This window comes from Gobius niger (genome assembly GCF_951799975.1).
Source record: "Gobius niger genome assembly, chromosome: 10".
In the NCBI taxonomy this organism is placed as follows: domain Eukaryota; kingdom Metazoa; phylum Chordata; class Actinopteri; order Gobiiformes; family Gobiidae; genus Gobius; species Gobius niger.
In genome coordinates this window covers 31136161-31157181 of record NC_136861.1, presented here as the reverse complement: position 1 = coordinate 31157181, position 21021 = coordinate 31136161, and the positions used below count along the sequence as shown (strand labels likewise).

At 44.8% G+C, this 21021-nt stretch overlaps 1 protein-coding gene and 1 gene segment (V, D, J or C); both read right to left on the bottom strand.

The window, feature by feature from the left end:
• Nucleotides 1-21021, bottom strand: part of LOC306969616 (uncharacterized protein) — a 245809-nt gene that overhangs the window by 1247 nt on the left and 223541 nt on the right. Inside the window, exons 5-24 of the mRNA XM_079565276.1 lie at nucleotides 13844-14167; nucleotides 12164-12463; nucleotides 11296-11607; nucleotides 10928-11215; nucleotides 9973-10269; nucleotides 9591-9902; nucleotides 9223-9510; nucleotides 8268-8564; nucleotides 7886-8197; nucleotides 7518-7805; nucleotides 6537-6833; nucleotides 6155-6466; nucleotides 5787-6074; nucleotides 4832-5128; nucleotides 4450-4761; nucleotides 4083-4370; nucleotides 3641-3970; nucleotides 2410-2727; nucleotides 688-975; nucleotides 468-616 (exon numbers count right to left, since the gene is read on the bottom strand). Of these exons, the coding sequence (XP_079421402.1) occupies nucleotides 468-616; nucleotides 688-975; nucleotides 2410-2727; nucleotides 3641-3970; nucleotides 4083-4370; nucleotides 4450-4761; nucleotides 4832-5128; nucleotides 5787-6074; nucleotides 6155-6466; nucleotides 6537-6833; nucleotides 7518-7805; nucleotides 7886-8197; nucleotides 8268-8564; nucleotides 9223-9510; nucleotides 9591-9902; nucleotides 9973-10269; nucleotides 10928-11215; nucleotides 11296-11607; nucleotides 12164-12463; nucleotides 13844-14167 (5897 nt within the window). The remainder of the gene's footprint in view (nucleotides 1-467; nucleotides 617-687; nucleotides 976-2409; nucleotides 2728-3640; nucleotides 3971-4082; nucleotides 4371-4449; nucleotides 4762-4831; nucleotides 5129-5786; nucleotides 6075-6154; nucleotides 6467-6536; nucleotides 6834-7517; nucleotides 7806-7885; nucleotides 8198-8267; nucleotides 8565-9222; nucleotides 9511-9590; nucleotides 9903-9972; nucleotides 10270-10927; nucleotides 11216-11295; nucleotides 11608-12163; nucleotides 12464-13843; nucleotides 14168-21021) is intronic.
• On the bottom strand, nucleotides 19692-20794 carry LOC306969678 (Ig mu chain C region membrane-bound form-like). The segment is given in 2 exons: nucleotides 20683-20794; nucleotides 19692-20153 (listed from the first exon to the last, which is right to left on the bottom strand).

Sequence of the window (21021 nt, the reverse complement as noted above, 5' to 3'; positions counted from 1 at the left end):
CTTCCATACTAAATCTTCCTGAACTAAGATTTCTAAGCTGCCTTGCACGCACTGATCTTTGGAGGTCCATCCACAGAACTTCAAGGGGACTGTATAAGATCATGGCCAAACCATCAGACTGCACCTTTTGAGGTGATCCATCAGGGATTTTAAAGTGTGTTTGCAGTCATTGCCCATATGTAGAAGCCATTTACTTTTTAACTTCAGCTTTTTCACAGATAGTGTGACGTTTTCCTCCAGAATTTGTTGGAATTTGATGGAATCTACTCTTCATTCCACCACAGGCTGCAGTACATCCCCAAAGGATGATTAATCCACCATCCAGTAGAACCTTTCTTTGAAAAGCTATGGATGGACCTCCAAAGGACAGTGCGTGGAAGACAGCCCAGTAATGTCTTTGTTCTGGTAGAGTTTTGTAAGGAAGAATGAGCCTCACATGACATCTATACAGTAGTGTTGCTTCATACCTTAAACAGAGTGGCGCCCACGCAGTAGATGGCAGAGAGGAGGAAGCACAGGAGGAAAGTGCAGGCCATGTACCAGCTCTCCTCTCCAGTGTCCAGGCTCAGGTCCGTTTGCAGGCTGTTGTCCAGGAAGTTACACCCGTCCACGTTTTCTGGCGGAATATACAGGATTATCAAATATGGAATACTTTTTGAACCATTCGGGGGTCATGTCATCACTCACCTTTCTGCGATATATGTACGTCTACAGTAGCAGTTGAGTGGTTGACCCTACAGGTGTGGACGGCCCCGGGCAGCTGGTCGGTCGGGGCCAACCGGAGCCGACTCTGGACGCTGTATTTCCCATCGGGGCCCCTGAGCGCCTCGCTGGTGTTGTAGTCGAGCAGCTCAGTGGAGTCATCGAGAAACCAGGAGATGTTGATGTGCGCTGGACTGAAGCCGGTCACCAGGCAGACGAGGGCATTATCCGCTCGCCACAACGTGGCGGAGGGCGGCGTCGCAGTCACGGACGCTGTGACATAGAAACATGTCACGTTATTTAGTGAATATAAAACCGTGGTCCTCCAGCAGTGGTTCCCAGAAGCGGGGTCGCGGGACATGCTAGATGAGTTTGAGACAATATGTGTTACATTTCTGACATTGAATTTGATGTAGTAGTAGAGGCTTGAGTGCTACTTGGTAAAAAATAATGTAAAAAAGTAGTATTAACTTGGTCTTTTGGGTGGTCTTCAGTGCGGGGTCTGTTTCAGCAAAAAATCTAACAAACTGAGGCACTCCAAAAGTAGAGATAATAAAAAGTCTTTATTTAAACATGGCTAGATAAGATAAAATTGCCATCGCCTAGGGAGGAACGAAACGTGTTGGCAATTTTATCTTATCTAGCCATGTTAAAATAATAATAATAAAGACTTTTTAATATCTCTACTTTTGGAGTTTGGAGTTTTTTATTGAATTTGATGTATTTTGGATTGAAAACATAACTTATTTAGTGAAATGAAGCCAAATAATCAAAATACTGTATCCAAACTAACATTATTAAAGCATATTTTCAATGTTTTGTACCTACACCTTAACCCCCTCATGAACTGAGCACATTTTCTCACAGCCTGAAGAGTTTGGGAACCCCTGGTTTACAGTGATAGATTTCTATTGTACTTTGGAGTTCTCGTCTTTTTCAAATGATTGAACATTTGTTTACGCCTGTTCTTTTTTTTTAATTTACATTTTTTTTATTTTTTTTTAGCTGATAACAACAACAAAAAATGGGGGAGCAACAATCAATCCATGGTAAATGACTCCAAATTGAAGCGTTTTGGGGGAGAGAGAAACTCATGATGTGGACCCCATCCTCCCCTGACTTCAACCCTGTTGAGAACCTTTGGAGCCCCAACAAAAAAAACATCTATGAGGGTGGGAGGCAGTTTTCATCCAAACGGCAGCTCTGGGAGGCTATTCTAACATCCTGCAAACAAATCCAAGCAGAAACTGTCCAAAAACTCACAATTTTAATGGATTTAAGAATTTTGAAGCTGCTATCACAGAGGCGCTCCTTTGGTAAAATATATTTGATCTGTTAATATTTTTTGGATTGAAATAGCTTTTGATTTCATACATTATGACCTCCTAATGCTACAAATACAACAAATGACCATTTTCAGTTAATTACAAGCTTTAAAATGTATTGAAACGATGAGTTGCATAATAATTTGGAACAGTGGATTTTGAGGTTTTTACTATATTTATTTTTGAAAAAAATACTGTTATCACTAGGAAATTTTTTCCACCACATTTAAATGATCCTCTACCAGGTAAAGACTTGAAAATTATGTTGACTCTCATTTGAGTTGACAATTTAGAAAATCTGAGAAAAATGTCACTTGCGTAATAATTTGGAACGCAGTGTACTAGTTAGGGTTGGATTTCAGACAGTGATAGAATACGTTACCAAAAACATCCTTTATGGTGCTCCTGTACGGCGCCTCTGATGATTCATGCCTCACAACACAAGAGTAGGCGGACTCTCCGTCTGCAGCGTACGAGATATTCAGCCGACTGCTCGCCAAGTACGTGCCGCTGTCTTGCTCTTTCCAAAGCGGCGAGTCGGTCTGGCCGGACGACGGGATCCTCACGCCGTTCCCCTCCCAGTGAAGGATGATGTTCGGAGGGTAAAATCCATAGACGAGACAGAACAGGGGAACGGCGCCCAACGTGGAGAGCTCGGGAGGAGCGGGCGGGGTGAGCCTGACAGTTGGTGGATGCGACACTGGGTAAAAACAAAACGATAAGTTAAAAAGTGGCTGCTGATAAAGCTGCAAAAACAAATATGGAATTCTGAATAGAGTATAGAATCTGCAGCACAGTATTACAGTGAGGCACTGCAGGTGAAGACCTGGCAGCTCCTGTAGATATTGGATTAATAAACTATTAATTTGATGAGGATTTCAGCTGCATCAGAGCAGGTCGTTGGATGTTTGTCAGTGCACCATCTTTTTGTAAACCTCTGCCATAATGCTAAACTGTTAGCCGCTAACTGTTGCTGTGTCTTCTGCATCTCTTGTTCACGTGTTTGTGTTTACATGGTGCGAGGGGCATGTGGGGGTGTTGGGGGGGGCGGTGCTGTGAGGTGAGGGAGGTGCGGTGCCGGTCTCCTTCTGCTGCTAGCGACTGTGGTGCACGCTGTCAGAGGAGTAGTTAGAAATCCGCACAGTAAAGTGAAGATTACTGCGCAGTAAAGTGAAGATTACTGTGCGGATTTTGAACTACTCCTGGTATTATTACGCCTTACAATATAGTTCCCCCTTTTATCCGCTTTGAAAATCCACATTGTTTATTTTTGTGTAATTATACTTTGTAGTGGAACACTTCACGTAACCATATTTAAATAGGGAAAACGTGGAAGACCTTGGTAGCTTCTATCTTGACCTGTTTTGGAGCTATAGAGGAGAGAGGGAGAGGCTAAATGCTAACGCCGTCTGCGCTGTGTTTATGTGACTGAAGGCACGGGTGAAGATCAGACGGTCCTAAAGAACTCGTCAAAGCTAAGGTAAGAACATATCTCAGTATGTAAAAACGGTGGCCTATTCCTTTAACAATAGGATATTAAGGGATAAAAACAGTAAAAAAAAATCTTGGTTGCCTTCTACAAAACTCCAGAATTGTTACAGCATTCTGTTTACCTCTGCTTTTGCTGGCGTGCTCCCTGTAGCTGTGGTTGGAACAAATATGCCTCGCCTCACAGGACACTTGTTTGTAAGTGTCCCAGTCTTCTGCCGATAGACTCAAGTGGCTCTGCATGGTTTGAGTACCGTTACCATGCTGCACTGGCTCATCCGTGAAAACGCCTCCAGACTGGACCATCTCATCTACTCTCCAGGTTACTCTGAAGCTGCTGAGATAATGACCCACCAGAAGGCAGTAGACGGTAAATGTGTGACCGTTACTTTGAAGCTGCTCCAGAGGAGGTCCTTGGACGTACACACCAACGGCCTTTGAATGCTGAGGAGTTGCTAAAGGAACATTTTGAAAAGAGAAGACTTGAACCCACATTTATTTACGATTGTGCAAGAAATGGACAAAGACTTTGCAACATCAAATTCTAGAATGTGACCCAATCTTTACCTGTGCACACACTGATGTCCTCCTTAACTTGTTTGTTCAGAGACGGGTCAGACACTTGGCAGCTGAACACCTTCCCACTTTTCCAATCTGTTGGAGACACTTGCAGCTGACTGCTCACGACAACACGACCGTCTGAGCTCAGACTGATGGAGGCCTCTGATCCACTGGAGACTTTCTGAGCTCCACAAAGCCATTGGATGTGAGGGTTAAAGCCCGACGCTGTGCACGAGAGCGTCTGTGCTCCGGACGCTTCACTGGGGGCCAAGAGGAGCTTCACCGAAGGATCCACTGAACACCACACAGCAGTTAGCATGACTCAGCGTCTGTAGGGTTCATATGAGCTGATCCTGAACAAAAGGGGTCTTACCAAAGATGCTGTCAGTGCGGTTGGAGCTGACGTGCTGGGAGAAGCCCTGGCTCACGCTGCAGCTGAAGTGCTTGTCTTCACGCCAGTGGTCTCTCGGGACAGAAAACCTTGTGCTGATTGAACGGAGGTCAGAGCCGTCTCTGAGCTGGACAAAGTCTTTAGAGGAAATGTCCTTCCCGTTGGACTGAAAGGTCACGTAGAGGTCAGAGGAGGACAGGTTGCCGATGACACACTCCAGCACAGCACTGTCTCCCTTCAGCCGGTCGGACAGAGACCTCCTGATGGACACCACTGGAGGAGACGCTGGAGCAGCTGGAGAGAATGGTGTCACACATGACTTCATGTTGTGGTGTGGACTGAATGTACTGTGAGCTGCTCTTACCTGCCACAAGGACAGTCTTCTCTGTGTTCTGGAGGCACACGTGCCGGGCTCGACACGACACTCGCCTCAGCGTTTTCCACTCTCTCTGGGGAAGTGTCAGCTCACTGATGATGTGACTGGAGTTCCTGTTCTGTCTCACTGAGGAACTCTGTGCTGCTTTGCCGTCCATCCACCAGGAGACTGTGGCCTCGAAGCCAGTGCACACCCAGCAAGAGGCGCTGACCACAGAGGAGGCCGTCTCCACTGTCTGGAATGAAGGGGTCTCCACATGGATCAAAGCAGGTGCTCTGACATGTCCTGGGACAGGAGAGGAGGAAGAATTATATACAGTGCTCCAAAATAAGTCTATTGTGGCTTTCTGAAACGAGAGGCTCGGTGCCTGTGGTATGTATCTGCTGTCAAAACATCATCTATAATTAACTCAGAACTTTATTGGCAGCCCATGTACTTCCACTTTACTCAGAGGCAGCAATGAGCAGCAACGTTGAGCGACCGTCTCCCTGGACACCCCCCTCAGCTCCTAAAGAGGACTCCAGTGTCCCAGGTCATAGAGTGACGTGGTCCGTCTGGTAAGTAAGCTTCCCCGGGCCTCATTCCTGAAAGACTTCCCGAGGAAACAAACAGGAGACATCCAAAACTGATGTCTGACTCTCCTCGGCTGCCTCCGCCTAATGTGGAGGAGCAGCAGCTCTACTTGGAGCTTATAATCATATCTCTAAGGTAGTGCCCAGCCACCATTTGAAGGGAACTCTTTGCCCCTTAACCGCCCAAAATCACATGAGTTTTGAGTGTAAGAACCCTTTAGGCTGGACATGGCCCGTTTCTACATTGTGCACGGTGCTGAAACAACATTTTGGGGGAGACAGTGAACATTTCCACTGCAGCACCATGCAGTTATTCTTACATAAACTGATGAGAGTTTGGACGGGGAGGTACATATAAACTCATGGATTACCTGTGCACACACTGATGTCTTTCTTGACTTGTTTGTTCAGGGACGGGTCAGACACTTGGCAGCTGAACACCTTCCCACTTTTCCAATCTGTTGGAGACACTTGCAGCTGACTGCTCACGACAACACGACCGTCTGAGCTCAGACTGATGGAGGCCTCTGATCCACTGGAGACTTTCTGAGCTCCACAAAGCCATTGGATGTGAGGGTTAAAGCCCGACGCTGTGCACGAGAGCGTCTGTGCTCCGGACGCTTCACTGGGGGCCAAGAGGAGCTTCACCGCAGGATCCACTGAACACCAAACAGCAGTTAGCATGACTCAGCGTCTGTAGGGTTCATATAAGCTGATCCTGAACAGAAGAGGGTCTTACCAAAGATGCTGTCAGTGCGGTTGGAGCTGACGTGCTGGGAGAAGCCCTGGCTCACGCTGCAGCTGAAGTGCTTGTCTTCACGCCAGTGGTCTCTCGGGACAGAAAACCTTGTGCTGATTGAACGGAGGTCAGAGCCGTCTCTGAGCTGGACAAAGTCTTTAGAGGAAATGTCCTTCCCGTTGGACTGAAAGGTCACGTAGAGGTCAGAGGAGGACAGGTTGTCGATGACACACTCCAGCACAGCACTGTCTCCCTTCAGCCGGTCGGACAGAGACCTCCTGATGGACACCACTGGAGGAGACGCTGGAGCAGCTGGAGAGAATGGTGTCACACATGAGTTCATGTTGTGGTGTGGACTGAATGTACTGTGAGCTGCTCTTACCTGCCACAAGGACAGTCTTCTCTGTGTTCTGGAGGCACACGTGCCGGGCTCGACACGACACTCGCCTCAGCGTTTTCCACTGTCTCTGGGGAAGTGTCAGCTCACTGATAATGTGACTGGAGTTCCTGTTCTGTCTCACTGAGGAACTCTGTGCTGCTTTGCCGTCCATCCACCAGGAGACTGTGGCCTCGAAGCCAGTGCACACCCAGCAGGAGGCGCTGACCACAGAGGAGGCCGTCTCCACTGTCTGGAATGAAGGGGTCTCCACATGGATCAAAGCAGGTGCTCTGACATGTCCTGGGACAGGAGAGGAGGAAGAATTATATACAGTACTCCAAAATAAGTCTATTGTGACTTTCTGAAACGAGAGGCTGGGTGCCTGTGGTATGTATCTGCTGTCAAAACATCATCTATGATTAACTCAGAACTTTAATGGCAGCCCATGTACTTCCACTTTACTCAGAGGCAGCAATGAGCAGCAACGTTGAGCGACCGTCTCCCTGGACACCCCCCTCAGCTCCTCAAGAGGACTTCAGTGTCCCAGGTCATAGAGTGACGTGGTCCGTCTGGTAAGTAAGCTTCCCCGGGCCTCATTCCTGAAAGACTTCCCCGGGCCTCATTCCTGAAAGACTTCCCGAGGAAACAAACAGGAGACATCTAAAACTGATGCCTGACTCTCCTCGGCTGTCTCCGCCTAATGTGGAGGAGCAGCAGCTCTACTTGGAGCTTATAATCATATCTCTAAGGTAGTGCCCAGTCACCATTTGAAAGGAACTCTTTGCCCCTTAACCGCCCAAAATCACATGAGTTTTGAGTGTAAGAACCCTTTAGGCTGGACATGGCCCGTTTCTACATTGTGCACGGTGCTGAAACAACATTTTGGGGGAGACAGTGAACATTTCCACTGCAGCACCATGCAGTTATTCTCACATGAACTGATGAGAGTTTGGACGGGGAGGTACATATAAACTCATGGATTACCTGTGCACACACTGATGTCCTCCTTAACTTGTTTGTTCAGGGACGGGTCAGACACTTGGCAGCTGAACACCTTCCCTCTTTTCCAATCTGTTGGAGACACTTGCAGTTGACTGCTCACGACAACACGACCGTCTGAGCTCAGACTGATGGAGGCCTCTGATCCACTGGAGACTTTCTGAGCTCCACAAAGCCATTGGATGTGAGGGTTAAAGCCCGACGCTGTGCACGAGAGCGTCTGTGCTCCGGACGCTTCACTGGGGGCCAAGAGGAGCTTCACCGCAGGATCCACTGAACACCACACAGCAGTTAGCATGACTCAGCGTCTGTAGGGTTCATATAAGCTGATCCTGAACAAAAGAGGGTCTTACCAAAGATGCTGTCAGTGCGGTTGGAGCTGACGCGCTGGGAGAAGCCCTGGCTCACGCTGCAGCTGAAGTGCTTGTCTTCACGCCAGTGGTCTCTCGGGACAGAAAACCTTGTGCTGATTGAACGGAGGTCAGAGCCGTCTCTGAGCTGGACAAAGTCTTTAGAGGAAATGTCCTTCCCGTTGGACTGAAAGGTCACGTAGAGGTCAGAGGAGGACAGGTTGTCGATGACACACTCCAGCACAGCACTGTCTCCCTTCAGCCGGTCGGACAGAGACCTCCTGATGGACACCACTGGAGGAGACGCTGGAGCAGCTGGAGAGAATGGTGTCACACATGAGTTCATGTTGTGGTGTGGACTGAATGTACTGTGAGCTGCTCTTACCTGCCACAGGGACAGTCTTCTCTGTGTTCTGGAGGCACACGTGCTGGGCTCGACACGACACTCGCCTCAGCGTTTTCCACTGTCTCTGGGGAAGTGTCAGCTCACTGATGATGTGACTGGAGTTCCTGTTCTGTCTCACTGAGGAACTCTGTGCTGCTTTGCCGTCCATCCACCAGGAGACTGTGGCCTCGAAGCCAGTGCACACCCAGCAAGAGGCGCTGACCACAGAGGAGGCCGTCTCCACTGTCTGGAATGAAGGGGTCTCCACATGGATCAAAGCAGGCGCTCTGACATGTCCTGGGACAGGAGAGGAGGAAGAATTATATACAGTACTCCAAAATAAGTCTATTGTGACTTTCTGAAACGAGAGGCTGGGTGCCTGTGGTATGTATCTGCTGTCAAAACATCATCTATAATTAACTCAGAACTTTAATGGCAGCCCATGTACTTCCACTTTACTCAGAGGCAGCAATGAGCAGCAACGTTGAGCGACCGTCTCCCTGGACACCCCCCTCAGCTCCTCAAGAGGACTCCAGTGTCCCAGGTCATAGAGTGACGTGGTCCGTCTGGTAAGTAAGCTTCCCCGGGCCTCATTCCTGAAAGACTTCCCGAGGAAACAAACAGGAGACATCTAAAACTGATGTCTGACTCTCCTCGGCTGCCTCCGCCTAATGTGGAGGAGCAGCAGCTCTACTTGAAGCTTATAATCATATCTCTAAGGTAGTTTCCAGCCACCATTTGAAGGGAACTCTTTGCCCCTTAACCACCTAAAATCAAATGAGTTTTGAGTTTAAGAACCCTTTAGGCTGGACATGGCCCGTTTCTACATTGTGCACGGTGCTGAAACAACATTTTGGGGGAGACAGTGAACATTTCCACTGCAGCACCATGCAGTTATTCTTGCATAAACTGATGAGAGTTTGGACGGGGAGGTACATATAAACTCATGGATTACCTGTGCACACACTGATGTCCTCTTTAACTTGTTTGTTCAGAGACGGGTCAGACACTTGGCAGCTGAACACCTTCCCACTTTTCCAATCTGTTGGAGACACTTGCAGTTGACTGCTCACGACAACTCGACCGTCTGAGCTCAGACTGATGGAGGCCTCTGATCCACTGGAGACTTTCTGAGCTCCACAAAGCCATTGGATGTGAGGGTTAAAGCCCGACGCTGTGCACGAGAGCGTCTGTGCTCCGGACGCTTCACTGGGGGCCAAGAGGAGCTTCACCGCAGGATCCACTGAACACCACACAGCAGTTAGCATGACTCAGCGTCTGTAGGGTTCATATAAGCTGATCCTGAACAGAAGAGGGTCTTACCAAAGATGCTGTCAGTGCGGTTGGAGCTGACGTGCTGGGAGAAGCCCTGGCTCACGCTGCAGCTGAAGTGCTTGTCTTCACGCCAGTGGTCTCTCGGGACAGAAAACCTTGTGCTGATTGAACGGAGGTCAGAGCCGTCTCTGAGCTGGACAAAGTCTTTAGAGGAAATGTCCTTCCCGTTGGACTGAAAGGTCACGTAGAGGTCAGAGGAGGACAGGTTGTCGATGACACACTCCAGCACAGCACTGTCTCCCTTCAGCCGGTCGGACAGAGACCTCCTGATGGACACCACTGGAGGAGACGCTGGAGCAGCTGGAGAGAATGGTGTCACACATGACTTCATGTTGTCGTGTGGACTGAATGTACTGTGAGCTGCTCTTACCTGCCACAGGGACAGTCTTCTCTGTGTTCTGGAGGCACACGTGCTGGGCTCGACACGACACTTGCCTCAGCGTTTTCCACTGTCTCTGGGGAAGTGTCAGCTCACTGATGATGTGACTGGAGTTCCTGTTCTGTCTCACTGAGGAACTCTGTGCTGCTTTGCCGTCCATCCACCAGGAGACTGTGGCCTCGAAGCCAGTGCACACCCAGCAAGAGGCGCTGACCACAGAGGAGGCCGTCTCCACTGTCTGGAATGAAGGGGTCTCCACATGGATCAAAGCAGGTGCTCTGACATGTCCTGGGACAGGAGAGGAGGAAGAATTATATACAGTACTCCAAAATAAGTCTATTGTGACTTTCTGAAACGAGAGGCTGGGTGCCTGTGGTATGTATCTGCTGTCAAAACATAATCTATAATTAACTCAGAACTTTAATGGCAGCCCATGTACTTCCACTTTACTCAGAGGCAGCAATGAGCAGCAACGTTGAGCGACCGTCTCCCTGGACACCCCCCTCAGCTCCTCAAGAGGACTCCAGTGTCCCAGGTCATAGAGTGACGTGGTCCGTCTGGTAAGTAAGCTTCCCCGGGCCTCATTCCTGAAAGACTTCCCGAGGAAACAAACAGGAGACATCCAAAACTGATGCCTGACTCTCCTCGGCTGCCTCCGCCTAATGTGGAGGAGCAGCAGCTCTACTTGGAGCTTATAATCATATCTCTAAGGTAGTTTCCAGCCACCATTTGAAGGGAACTCTTTGCCCCTTAACCACCTAAAATCAAATGAGTTTTGAGTTTAAGAACCCTTTAGGCTGGACATGGCCCGTTTCTACATTGTGCACGGTGCTGAAGCAACATTTTGGGGGAGACAGTGAACATTTCCACTGCATCACCATGCAGTTATTCTTGCATAAACTGATGAGAGTTTGGACGGGGAGGTACATATAAACTCATGGATTACCTGTGCACACACTGATGTCCTCCTTAACTTGTTTGTTCAGAGACGGGTCAGACACTTGGCAGCTGAACACCTTCCCACTTTTCCAATCTGTTGGAGACACTTGCAGCTGACTGCTCACGACAACACGACCGTCTGAGCTCAGACTGATGGAGGCCTCTGATCCACTGGAGACTTTCTGAGCTCCACAAAGCCATTGGATGTGAGGGTTAAAGCCCGACGCTGTGCACGAGAGCGTCTGTGCTCCGGACGCTTCACTGGGGGCCAAGAGGAGCTTCACCGCAGGATCCACTGAACACCACACAGCAGTTAGCATGACTCAGCGTCTGTAGGGTTCATATAAGCTGATCCTGAACAGAAGAGGGTCTTACCAAAGATGCTGTCAGTGCGGTTGGAGCTGACGTGCTGGGAGAAGCCCTGGCTCACGCTGCAGCTGAAGTGCTTGTCTTCACGCCAGTGGTCTCTCGGGACAGAAAACCTTGTGCTGATTGAACGGAGGTCAGAGCCGTCTCTGAGCTGGACAAAGTCTTTAGAGGAAATGTCCTTCCCGTTGGACTGAAAGGTCACGTAGAGGTCAGAGGAGGACAGGTTGTCGATGACACACTCCAGCACAGCACTGTCTCCCTTCAGCCGGTCGGACAGAGACCTCCTGATGGACACCACTGGAGGACGCGCTGACGGGTCTAAAGCAAGACAGTCAGATAAGTAAACTATAGTCACACTATATTGCATTTGTACCTTTAATTTTCCAGAGGAACCTTTTTAGACTTCAGTTCTAAACATTTAATGTAGCAGTTTGTTTGACACTTTGTTTAAACTTCAATAAAATAAAACAAATCTGTGTTTCAGTGACACAAACACACCAGACCTATGTGTTTATTCTTTCTAATGATTTGAAAACACTCCCTTAAGCAGATGAATTAGGAAACTGTAAAAGACATTGGAGATTGCAGATTGAGGAAAATTAACATAAAGAAGAAAAAAATGATTTATACATACTTTTAAGGTACGGTTTTGGCCCGCAAGTTAAGTTAACTAACCAGAAACTACATATTATTGTCTCTAAAGCAATGAATGTCGTGGGCCATTGTCAGTTCTTTGGACATTGTGAAAAACTAAGTGGGGCAGACCTGAACAGCCTGGCTTCATCCTTTTTGAAAACTCAAGTAACCAATAATAAATTATCACTAATAATCACATTAGTGCAAAAAAGTCAGGTATGGGGCCTTTAATTCTAACCTGAAATGCGCCCTGTCTCCTCCACTGCGATTAAGCAGGGATGCACAGCTCGGCACGTGACGACCGACACCCGCTCCCACTGAGAACGGGACATGGACAGGCTGCTGACGACGCGAGGGCCGTCTGCGCGCTCCGATGTTCGATCAGCAGGGGGCGCCGTGCCGTCCAGAAGCCAGGCCACCGAGGGCCTCGCACCGCTGAGCACGAGGCATCTGGCTGTGATCTGCGAGTCCGCCGCTGTCACGATTGTCCGGAAGCTGGGCATCTCCAGGCGAACAGCAGGGGGCGCACTCGGGATCACTGCGGTGTAAAAAGTGGAAAATAAAATAGGAACCGATGAACAGTAAGTGAAGCCGCCGCATAAACAGAACATATGCTTAATGCGGGTAGCAGTTGTTTGTGTAATTTAGATGGATATAGTGCTACACTGCAAAAGTATATATGGATTAGTCGAATACTCAAATGTAACAATATTTTACCTTAATTTATATATATATATTGCCTTAATCTACCAGTGGAATAAGTATTTCTGCACTTAGACAAAGACAAAAACAACTAATTTTGAGCAAATTTAAATCTAGTATAAGATACAACAAGGTGTTTCTGTTTTTCTTAATTTACGTGCAGTAATACTTGTTCCACTGGAAGGTGTGTTTACTTACCTCCTCAAATCAAGGGAAACTATACGTGCGTCAAGAATATTTGACTTATCTCGAGATTACTTTTTTGCAGTGTAGTTTGGACTAGTATAGAAATAATCATATTTAACATTGATTTGAATAATTAAAATGATCAATGTAGCAGTGTTAATTTCGTCTTAATCTTAGTCCAAGTGATATTTTTGACGACTAAAATTGGACTAAAACTAAATTAAAAGTTTCTCATGAGACAAAAACTATGACTAAAATGTCCAGATATTTTAGTCGACTAAAATGAGACTAAATAAAAATGAAAAGGAGAGACTAAAATCATCCAAACTTCTATTGACCGTCTGAAAGAGCCTCAGATCATGTAAATTCACTGCCAAAGGATCAGCTCTGAGCTTTGTTCATGTGGAAGCAGCTCCATGAAGTCGAGGACCACGATTAAATATGATTATAATGAAAATTATAAATATAAGTCGACTAAATTAGTTTTAATTTTAGTCGACTAAATTGACATGCAATTTTAGTCGACTAAAACTTGGATGAGGACCTAATAAATCTTAGTCAACATCTCCATGGAGAGTGTATAAGTATTTATAAAAAATATCTGCAATAAAATAAATGTTGTATTTTATTCCATTTATTCAGGCATATGTTGTGTGGTGTGGCTTTAAAATAGGAACATATTCTCACTGATACAATAAAAAAGATGGTTTTACAGTGACTATCAGGGAAATGAGTGTAGTGTAATTTAATGCCATTTTAACGTTTTCCAAGGCACTAATGTAAAAAAAAAGAAAAAAAGAAAAGTGCATTTGGTCATTTGTAATGATTCTGTAATGGAAACAAGAGGAGACTTTTGAGCCAAAATGTGTAACACAAAATGTCTGCAATACCTGTAACTGAATGTGTTATTTGTTTTGTATTTTTGATAAAGTCCTGGAGTAAAAACGTCAAGCAATGTCACTATTTTTTTAAATTAATTTAGATTGAATGCCTGTTTAATAGTCGATAATAGTTCATTTCCGTGACTTACGGTGACAAATACTGATGGTCTTGTTGTACTGTTTTTTGTGGTGTTCCGCCGTGCACGTGTATCTGGCCCCGTTCTGCCACTCGCCGGCGTCCGGCTGGATCTCGCTGCTCAGGGTGAAGGTGGGGGGCCTGCTGGTGCTTTGGAGCTTCCTCTCCACGGGGGCCGCTGCGTGCAGAAGAGGGCGGCTGTCTTTGGCCCAGCTCACGGTGAGCTTGTCCGGGTAGAAGCCGCTCAACGCGCACACGAGCTTGACCCGGGAGTCGGGGAAATCTCCGCCTTCCCAGGTCGGGTACAGGGTGATGTTTGGAGATGTGATTCGTGGGTCTACGAAAGGAGAAGTAGTAAATATATCCATATATTTGTGCAGTGTTTGTGCATAGGGTGACCACCTCGAAAGCACTAATAATTCACCAAACAGACATTTTTGTGTGTGTGCTTTCTCAATGAAAGCCTAAAAGAAGAAGAGAAAGCTGTGTCTTCTACCCAAACTTAGAGTGTTTGCCAAAATATATAAGAAATGGCTAACGTTACAAAAATATCTTTGCTTGATGAGTTTGATACATGTTACATGTAATTTCCTTTTCTTTTCTTTTTAGTTTTTTTACCCTCAAATATTTTGAATAAAATCTGCAAACATTCATGGAGCAGATTCATCACACAATATTTCTTACTTTTGCTTGGGTAACTTTTTTAAAGGTGCACTATGCAACTTTTTATGTTAAAAAAAAAAAAAGAATACATATTTGACCTTTCAGTAACCCATTGGATTCTTGGGTGCTTAGCTTAGCGCCTTTACTTTCCATCCCGCTGGTCTGTAGGACGCTCCAGCGTCAATAGGCGGCGTTCACGATTTAGAATGTGATGATGTCATAATGTCAGATGGAGGGCATGGCCAATGCAACTGTATGGGAGAAATGCAGTTTTTGGAAGAAATCTCCAAAACGAAGATTGACAAATGTTTTTCCTCTTCAGTATTTGATCTGATTGGATTCACAAACCTGTGATATTATGTTTTTGTCTGAAAGTCCTTTCTATTGGACAACGTCACAGTCATGTTTTTGCATATTGTCACCACTTTTTGATGTTTTTCTGAGAAAATAATTGTACATTAGTTCATATGTGCCGACAGAGGAGATGATGAACTTCGTGACTGTTTTTGTTTCATGTGGAGTCTTCCAGTAATGACTGAGATATGAGCCCAAAAACAATTTTAAACTATTGCTGGGTTGCAGGTGACATCACAGCGTTCTAAAGGCCAATACTATTGTATGGAGGAAAAATTCTTCTGTTTTTGAGGACATTTTTGGTCTCGTACAGAGAGATCATGGACCCAGTGACTGATATTAATGATCATTTTTGTAATTCATACATTTTCTTTTGAGCTATGACTTTTGAAAGTTTAATGCTGTTAAGGAAAAACTGGCTCCTGCCCCCCCGCTGGGCCCGATACAATCATCATATTCTAGAACCTGCAACCCAGCAATAGGCTCTTTAAAATGTTGTGATGTCACGTGAACGCAACCTATTGTTTTTGCTGATTGAATCGTATCCATGGTTACATATGCATTCCATTCCGAAAACCTGAAATAAAATGGATCCTAAAGCATCATAGGAGCCACCGGTATGGAAAGTAAAGGCTCTAAGCAGACGCTGGGTCACTGAAAGGTCAAATACACAACAAATATCAACTTTTTTTTTTTTACTTAAAAAGTTGCATAGTGCACCTTTAAATTATATTTAATCTCAGTAAATATTGACACTTTAGGACCAATTAATTTTTCGCAAACATCTGCCTATAAGTGCCTCAGAGTCAGGATCCTTGGGAAAAACAACAATCAGAAAGGTGGTCACCCTGAATGTCCACTTACCTCCAGCTGGAACAGATCTAACGGTAATACCCGCCGCGGCCAGAAGATGGCACTGTTAAACCGCCGTCCCCCTTATGTGTTCTCCCAAGCGGAGCGAGCGCCGTCACAGAAATGCCTTTTGAGCAGCTGTTTAGATGCATGACAGGAGCGGAGAGGTCACAGAGCAGCGAGCGGCAGCTTTGGAAACTCCCGCGGTCCGAAAGAAGGGCCAGAATGCAGAAGTGGCGCAGCGGTGGCGCAGCGGTGCGTTGCAGCGTGACAGGCAGCAGGTGCAAGACACCGTTTTCTTTACGGTTAAAACAAAACTCAACGTATTTACATGTCCACAAGGAGAAGTGAATTCTCAATGGGGTTATAGCCTAACAGTAAGTTTTGGTTCTCAGATTCGACAAAGCCGTCATGTGAGAACAGGTGCAGCAAAGACTGAACTCGAGAAAATGTGTAAATTACTTTCCGTTTAATAAGTTGCAAAAACAAAACAGACAAATATGACAACGGTATTAAGCAAATAATCAGTCTTACCTTTAAAGTTTATTTCTGTAAGTCGCAAAATGAATATTACACATAGATAGTTGATTTTGTACGCGGAAAAAAAGGAGAAAATAGTAAATGTACAATGTCCAAAATGTCTCTTGGCTCATTTGACCTGCAACAAAAAGAGAAAGGAGGGAGACTTAGAATAGAATTGTTCAGCACGCTTATCAAATATGCGACAAATAAGTATAATTTCTAAGTTAAATTCATATGTTTTTTCATGCTGAGAAGAATGCGGAATAACTAGAACTGCCTTTTTCATGAATGAATGAGCGAATAAATAAACAAAAGTCATTCGACGCGCTAATGGATGTATTCAAAGCTTGTCAATGCGCTCGAGGCTGTCATGTTTGATGGACTTAAGGGGAGACACTACAGGCAAAACTCAATTTTTTCAGTTTTCAGGTTTTGGGCCAAATTGGTCTCTGAACATACAAGCTTTCACCCGGAAACAAAAAATATGCCTAATCTTCACAATAACATGTTTAAATATTGCGCTGATTCAACGTTCCCCCATAGACTTATATGGGAGAATGCAATTTCAAGGGCCTTTTTCTCAAAACACATTTTTCTGACATTGTGGCGACACTATGTCCACGTCAGTCGGACCTAAAGACTTCACATTTTCCAGCCTTGGACTGACCAATATTTGGAAGATTTTTTCAGAGGGATTTTTTATTATTTAATCCCTAAGCCCCATTTATTGAGTTTTGAATGTCAAAAAATAAGGCGAAAATTACATTTTTACAATTTTTTTCCACTAAAAAACAGGTTATTTTAAAACTAAACAAGAAATCCAAAATCCCCTCTGAGAAAATCTTGGCAACTCTTTTATCAATAAAATTAAACCATAAATTTGAATGTAGCTCTGTCCAGATTTCGTCGCCGAAAAGATGGGAAATTTGGGGCATTTTTAGGCATAAAACACCTTGTTCTTATATGAAAATATAAAATGACAGAAAACTTGCAATGTATTTTTTTCTTACATTTATGCCAGTGATCTACAGCAACAGTTTCAAATTGATATCTGTAAATATACATTTTTTCCCTATTCAGCAGCCTGCAGTGTCTCGCCTTAAAATGTCTGGTCAACGTTGCCCATTTTGCAGGCATTTGGAAGATTCATTTTGGAAAATGACCTGTTTAATATAGAAAATCATCTGAAAATGAGCCAAATAACCCAGGCCCAGTAGATGATGCAGTTTTAAGTTGCCAAAACTACTGAAACTGGGTAATTTGAACTTTTATTTTAATTCACAGTTTTGAACAACTCAAATCAATCTTCTGAATTCAAGTAGTTTTAAATGTGTTCGGGAGTTTAGTCACATGGCGCATTTCTGAATATTCTACACAACCTACAGATATTCATTTTTACAGTGTAGGATCATGTTTTCTGGCCTAAATCTACAATGAAATAACACATTTGCTCAAATGTCTTCCATTCCGAGTAATTTAAGCTAATGTATAGTTATTTTTTTCTTTTATGTTACAGAGTTATGGACTGGAATGTACAGAAAGGTGTAGAGAAAGGTTCACCTTGAAAGCGGTGGTGCCTATACTGAAGAGCAGCGTGACGAGGAAGAGGAGGATGAAGGCCACGGCAGTGTTTTGCATACTGTCGTTCTCCTGGTCCGGCTCTTGGTTCCATTGGTGGTACACCTCGATCATGTCTATGACGAAGTCTGGGTCTGGAAGTCGGGATAGAAGCATTTTGAATTAGGAAGGAAGCTGGAAAGTTCAAGCCACTGAGCGGAACATTCGAGGTCACAGGTCAGAGAACACATTTTCCTCTCCTCCAAGGAAAATATATTCATGAATCTCACCCGAATCAAAGAATAAAACCAGATAAAACCTTTTTTTCTGCTTGAATCAGGACTAAAACGGACTCGTGTGACTAAATCTAAAGGGCTGAAGATGAGAATAAAGTGAGACAATGCAGGTGAGAAGGAAAAATATCAGAAACTTTGGCTAGAGATTACTGACATGAATCATCCAATCAGCCAATCGTATCCAGTCATGCTCTTTCTTGCATGACTGGATATGTTTAATACAATGCGGCTCTTTGCAAAAGAATTGGTACATATTTCCCATAATCTGTAACGGTCTTTAAGAATCTTGACCAAAAATCCAACCATAGTTCTACAGATCCTGTTTCCCGTCTCTACACACACGAGGCGGCCGTGCAGCCTCACTCACAGCAGCATGTCGGTTAAACAACAGTCGGGCAGATCGTGGCACTGGATCAGCTTCTGTGCTTTTCAAGTTTCTGATTAGCTACTCTTTATTTGATGAATATTGGCCTCATATTTATAGAAAAAGATAGAAATTAGGAAATGGGAAATAACCAAGCTCTTAAGTAGCCAATGATGTGAAGGAAACGCGGAAATACGCAAAGTCATTGGACTTTTCTTCCACATGTTGTGACTGTAACAAATGCAACATAAAACAGAACCTCAGACGTCCAGAGGCTCCTGATGAAAGTTTACTTTGTGCAGCCTAGAGTGCGTTCTCTGCACAGGCCAGTCAGGACCAAGCTGTAGGCACTGAGCACACAGGCCAGGGGCGAATCAGAGGAGGGGGCTCAGTGGGCAGGGCCCCCCATACAAACACACCCCAGCATTAAAAATATAAAAACAATTATTCCTGTCTCAGTCAGAGCAGAACAGCACAGAATGTCAGTTTATTTAATATTAATTTACTTCAATCTTGGTGAGGAGTAACATCGTTACATCTAATACAATTATAATATATATATATATATATTTGTTTTTTGTTTTTTTTTAATATATATATATTTTTAATACAATTTCAAAGGCCTGGCATAAAGTTATAGATTATTGTTATTAAATGTAATGGTCACATTATATTTAATCACAATAAACTGCCGCCGCTGGTTCTCGTGAATGGTCGGTGCCTTTGTGGCTCTTCACAGGATCAAGGTTGAAAATTTCAGCTCTTGGTCTCTGACTCGTTGGCCACCCTTGCCATAGTTGGTTGGTTTGTCTGACTTCGCTTTGTGTTTGGAGGTTCAAAACACAATAACTGAGACTGAAGAATAATTGAGACTATGACAATACGACTTTCCATCTGTTGCCTCCAACACTCTCACTCGACCTGGCCTATTATACATGTTTTAATGGTGACCCCGGTGATCCTGACTTGCTTCCTTGTATTTTTATCTCTTTCTTTTTAATACATATTTGTACAGTCATTTATAAGAATACCATTCATTTCAATTGGGCTTCAATTGGGCTCAATTTCTCCATCAATTTAGTGCAAGATCCAGTAGAGCCAACACAGATAGACAAAATTCACAATTACAACTGACTGAAGATGTTTATGATTCATGCGTGTAGGTACTGCATACGTCATACATAACAAGACACCACTGACGACACAAGTCAAAGGGACACACAACAAAGACAACACAGAGAAGTTGCTAAACATTATTTTTTTTTTTATTATTTTGAATATAGATATGCAAGACAAAACACAGTGGGACGAAGAGGGACACGTGAAGATCTACTAGGCCTTGCACATGTCTGGGAACTTCATATTGAGGTTGACCATGGTGGTTTGCTCAGACGAGTGCTGCGTTATGGACCTGACAATGTTCCTGTTCTGCACCAGGGACTCGTGGTACACCAGACAGCTGTACACTTTGTCCGGCACCTCCCACTCATCCTTGGGGATCGTCAGGTGGCTATAGGCGCTATAAGTGCCTTTGCTCTTGATGCTGTTCGTGGTTTTGAACTCATACATGGCTTCCTCGTCGTCTATTTGCCAGGTCACATAGATTTCCGCCGGGTGGAAATCTTTTACAAAGCAAGTCAGGGTCACCGTGTCGCCTTTAGAGTGTTTTAAAGGGGTCAGCATGAAAACGGACGGAGGCTTCTGGGTATATACGTCTGTGGAGATGGAGAGTGGTTAGCACTGGAGTGAAAGCATCCAAGAAACACTCCAAGGGCAGAGCTGGTTGTTTATATTAAAGCGCAAAATTCTGTCTCTCATTATTGCATAGTAATAATGAGTTCTAATAAACCTTCTTTTATTATACCATCTTATAAACAGATTTTGACCATAGTTTCAAGACTGACAACAAATTCACATTATTTGTACACACACACACACGCAAAATGGGACCTTTAATGCCAACCTAATGCTAAGGTGTTTTATTTACTTTGTGGCTTCTGGACCCTTGATTGCTTGACTTATCGCAACTTATCATCAATTTGCCAAAAAAAAAAAGGTAAAAAATAATATATTAGTAGTGCCTTTGATATTGAGTGTTTTTACGTTCCTATAGTGCAGAACATTGTTCTCATGCACAACACGACTAAAAGGCCAAAAACAAAAAAGGTTTAGCAGAGTATTGGGGGGGGGGGGACCTTCTAACTGGTTTTGAAGTATTCTTTAGTTTCAAAAGTGCAAACTCACCATTCTTCCTCTCATATGTCTTTTTGAGTCCGGCCATAATATCCTTGTGGTTCAAAAAGCAGATGCGCGTGATGCCGGTGTTCCACTCCTCGTATGAGACTCCCAGAGAGAGGACATAGCTGCCCCCGTTCACCCTCGACGTGTGGTCTGTTGAGTTCATCAAGCGCTCTCCGGCTTTGTTCATCCAATACAGCTCCTTCACTTTGCTCGCATCTTTCACCTTGACCTTACATTGGATCCATCCCTCCCTGCGATACAGCATGTCCTCCAGAGACGGGGGGATAATCTCCATCGTGTTGTCCTCTGTAGAGTCTATGTGAGGCAGAGAAAGGTCCACAT